General features: G+C 43.3%; 1 protein-coding gene across 1 annotated transcript; it reads left to right on the plus strand.

Annotated features, from left to right (window-relative positions):
• Nucleotides 1–233: 233 nt before the first annotated feature.
• LOC114891994 (zinc finger protein 131-like) lies at nt 234–2,326 on the plus strand. The gene is given in 3 exon segments (XM_029216635.1): nt 234–650; nt 652–957; nt 1,060–2,326. Coding segments are annotated over 3 exon segments (1,776 nt in total). The 5' UTR covers nt 234–242; the 3' UTR covers nt 2,122–2,326.
• The last annotated feature ends 490 nt before the right edge of the window (nt 2,327–2,816 follow it).

Consider the following 2,816-nt stretch of genomic DNA (forward strand, 5'->3'; position numbering starts at 1 on the left):
CTGCGCCGCAGCCGTCCGGGTCTCGGAGTGAGCCCATGTGCGCCAGCCGGACCCAAGCAGAGGGAGCGCCCGGGCACTCGCGAGGAAATGGCGGGTGAGGCGCTGTTCAGGGTTAGGGAAAAGTGTGGGGCGAGTTACGCCCCGAGAGGGGAGAGTAGAGAAGGTAAGGCTTTCGGGACGGAAAGGAGAGAGGGAGGATCGTGAGCTAGAACAACCCAATGGCCGCGGAGGCCGAAGAGACGATGGAATGCCTTCAGGAGTTCCCTGAACATCATAAAATGATCCTGGACCAATTGAATGAACAGCGAGAGCAGGACCGGTTTACTGACATCACCCTGATTGTCGACGGACACCATTTTAAGGCCCACAAGGCTGTTTTGGCTGCTTGCAGCAAGTTCTTTTACAAATTCTTTCAGGAGTTTACTCAGGAACCTTTGGTGGAGATAGAAGGTGTTAGTAAAATGGCCTTTCATCATTTGATTGAGTTCACATATACAGCAAAATTAATGATACAAGGAGAAGAAGAAGCCAACGATGTATGGAAAACAGCAGAGTTTCTACAAATGCTAGAAGCTATCAAAGCCCTTTTAGTCAGGAACAAAGAAAACTCAGCTCCACTAGAGGAAACTATCACAGGAAAAAGTGAAGCAAAAAAAAAGAAAGATTGCAGAAACTTCAAACGTTATCACCGAGTCATCGCCGTCTGCAGAATCTGAACCTGTTGAAATCGAGGTGGAGATTGCTAAAAGCACAATCGAAGTGGAAGATGAAGGCACTGAAACGTTAGAGGATGTGGCTACTGCCAGGCAGTCCATAAAGTATATTCAGAGCACAGGTTCCTCTGATGATTCCGCTCTGGCATTATTGGCAGATATCACCAGCAAGTACCGTCAAGGTGATAGAAAAGGGCAGATTAAAGATGAAGATGGCTGTGCCTCTGACCCCACAAGCAAACAGGTAGAAGGTACTGAAATCGTGGAACTTCAGCTGTCACATGTGAAGGATTTGTTCCATTGTGAGAAATGTAACCGTTCATTTAAATTGTTTTACCATTTTAAGGAACACATGAAATCACACTCCACTGAGAGTTTCAAGTGTGAAATATTCAATAAAAGGTATCTTCGGGAGAGCGCATGGAAACAGCACCTCAATTGTTACCACCTTGAAGAAGGTGGAGTCAGTAAGAAGCAAAGAACTGGGAAAAAAATTCATATGTGTCAGTACTGTGAGAAACAGTTTGACCACTTTGGACATTTTAAAGAGCATCTTCGAAAGCATACGTGAAAGCATACGAAAGCAAAAGGTGAAAAACCTTTTGAATGTCCAAATTGTCATGAACGATTTGCTAGAAATAGCACCCTCAAATGTCACCTGACTGCATGCCAAACTGGAGTGGGGGCAAAAAAGGGAAGAAAGAAGCTTTATTAATGTCAGGTCTGTAATAGTGTGTTTAACAGCTGGGACCAGTTCAAAGATCACTTGGTAATACACACTGGAGATAAACCCAACCATTGTACTTTGTGTGACTTGTGGTTTACGCAAGGAAATGAATTAAGGAGGCATCTCAGTGATGCTCATAATATTTCAGAGCGTCTAGTAACTGAAGAAGTTCTTTCAGTAGAAACACGTGTGCAACCTGAACCTGTGACATCAATGACTATTATAGAACAAGTTGGGAAGGTGCACGTGTTACCATTGCTTCAGGTTCAAGTGGATTCGGCACAAGTGACTGTGGAACAGGTCCACCCAGATCTGCTCCAGGACAGCCAAGTGCACGATTCACATATGAACGAGCTTCCAGAACAGGTCCAGGTAAGTTATCTAGAAGTGGGTCGAATTCAGACTGAAGAAGGTACCGAAGTACATGTAGAGGAGCTGCATGTTGAACGGGTAAATCAGATGCCAATGGAAGTACAAACTGAGCTTCTAGAAGCGGACTTGGATCAAGTGACCCCTGAAATCATGAACCAAGAGGAGAGAGAGCCTACCCAAGCAGATGCTGCGGCGGCGGCCAGAGAAGATCACGAAGATGCTGAGGGTTTAGAGACCAAATCAACAGTGGATTCCCAAGCTGAAAAGTCAGAAAATGAGAACAGAACACCTATGCCAGTTTTAGAATGAAATAACAAATGAATATATTTTTAAGTTTATGTGTTGAGTTTTTGAACTGATGATGGGCAGTGTGACTGTCCTTAAGCTAACAGACATGTGGACCAAAGTTAAGCTCTTTCCTGTTGTGTTGAACTGTTCCTATTGAAACAAACTGATTTTCCCCCACTTGATGCCACAGAGGAGGGATCTTTCCCATAAGTGAATGGGAAGCTTTGAGAAGTATATTTCTGGAAAACTGAAATGGATTATATTCTTATTATATAGTTGGGTACGAATGTATCTATTTTCATTGTGGTAAGGGTTCTCCCTTCTCTCTTTGCCCAGTCATGTCCTTCCTCAAGTTTTTTTTCCCCCATATTGTAAAATCAAACGTAAAATCATTAGAATACAAGTTTATGTATTCTAATGCATGTTAGAATATTTGAATATATAGGAAACACAAGGCTGCATGAAGAAAAGTGCATTGTTACTGTGCAGTTAAATTTTGGCTTCTGGCTTTCTTTAGCTTGAACAACACTCTTGTCTACCCAGACAGTCACAGATGTCATCTCTGCAACAGAAACGGTGGTGGTGGTGGCGGCAAATTTCTAGAATGTTTAAAAACCAACCACACCCATGTGCCTTTTCAAATGCAACTAAACTTCTGTAAAGCGCCTCTGGGTCTTTCAGAGTTTGTGTTGCAAGGAGCAATGTAGGTCATGCTA

This window comes from Monodon monoceros, unplaced genomic scaffold (assembly GCF_005190385.1).
Source record: "Monodon monoceros isolate NGI ecotype Baffin Bay Population unplaced genomic scaffold, NGI_Narwhal_1 Super_Scaffold_12, whole genome shotgun sequence".
Taxonomy (NCBI): Eukaryota; Metazoa; Chordata; class Mammalia; order Artiodactyla; family Monodontidae; genus Monodon; species Monodon monoceros.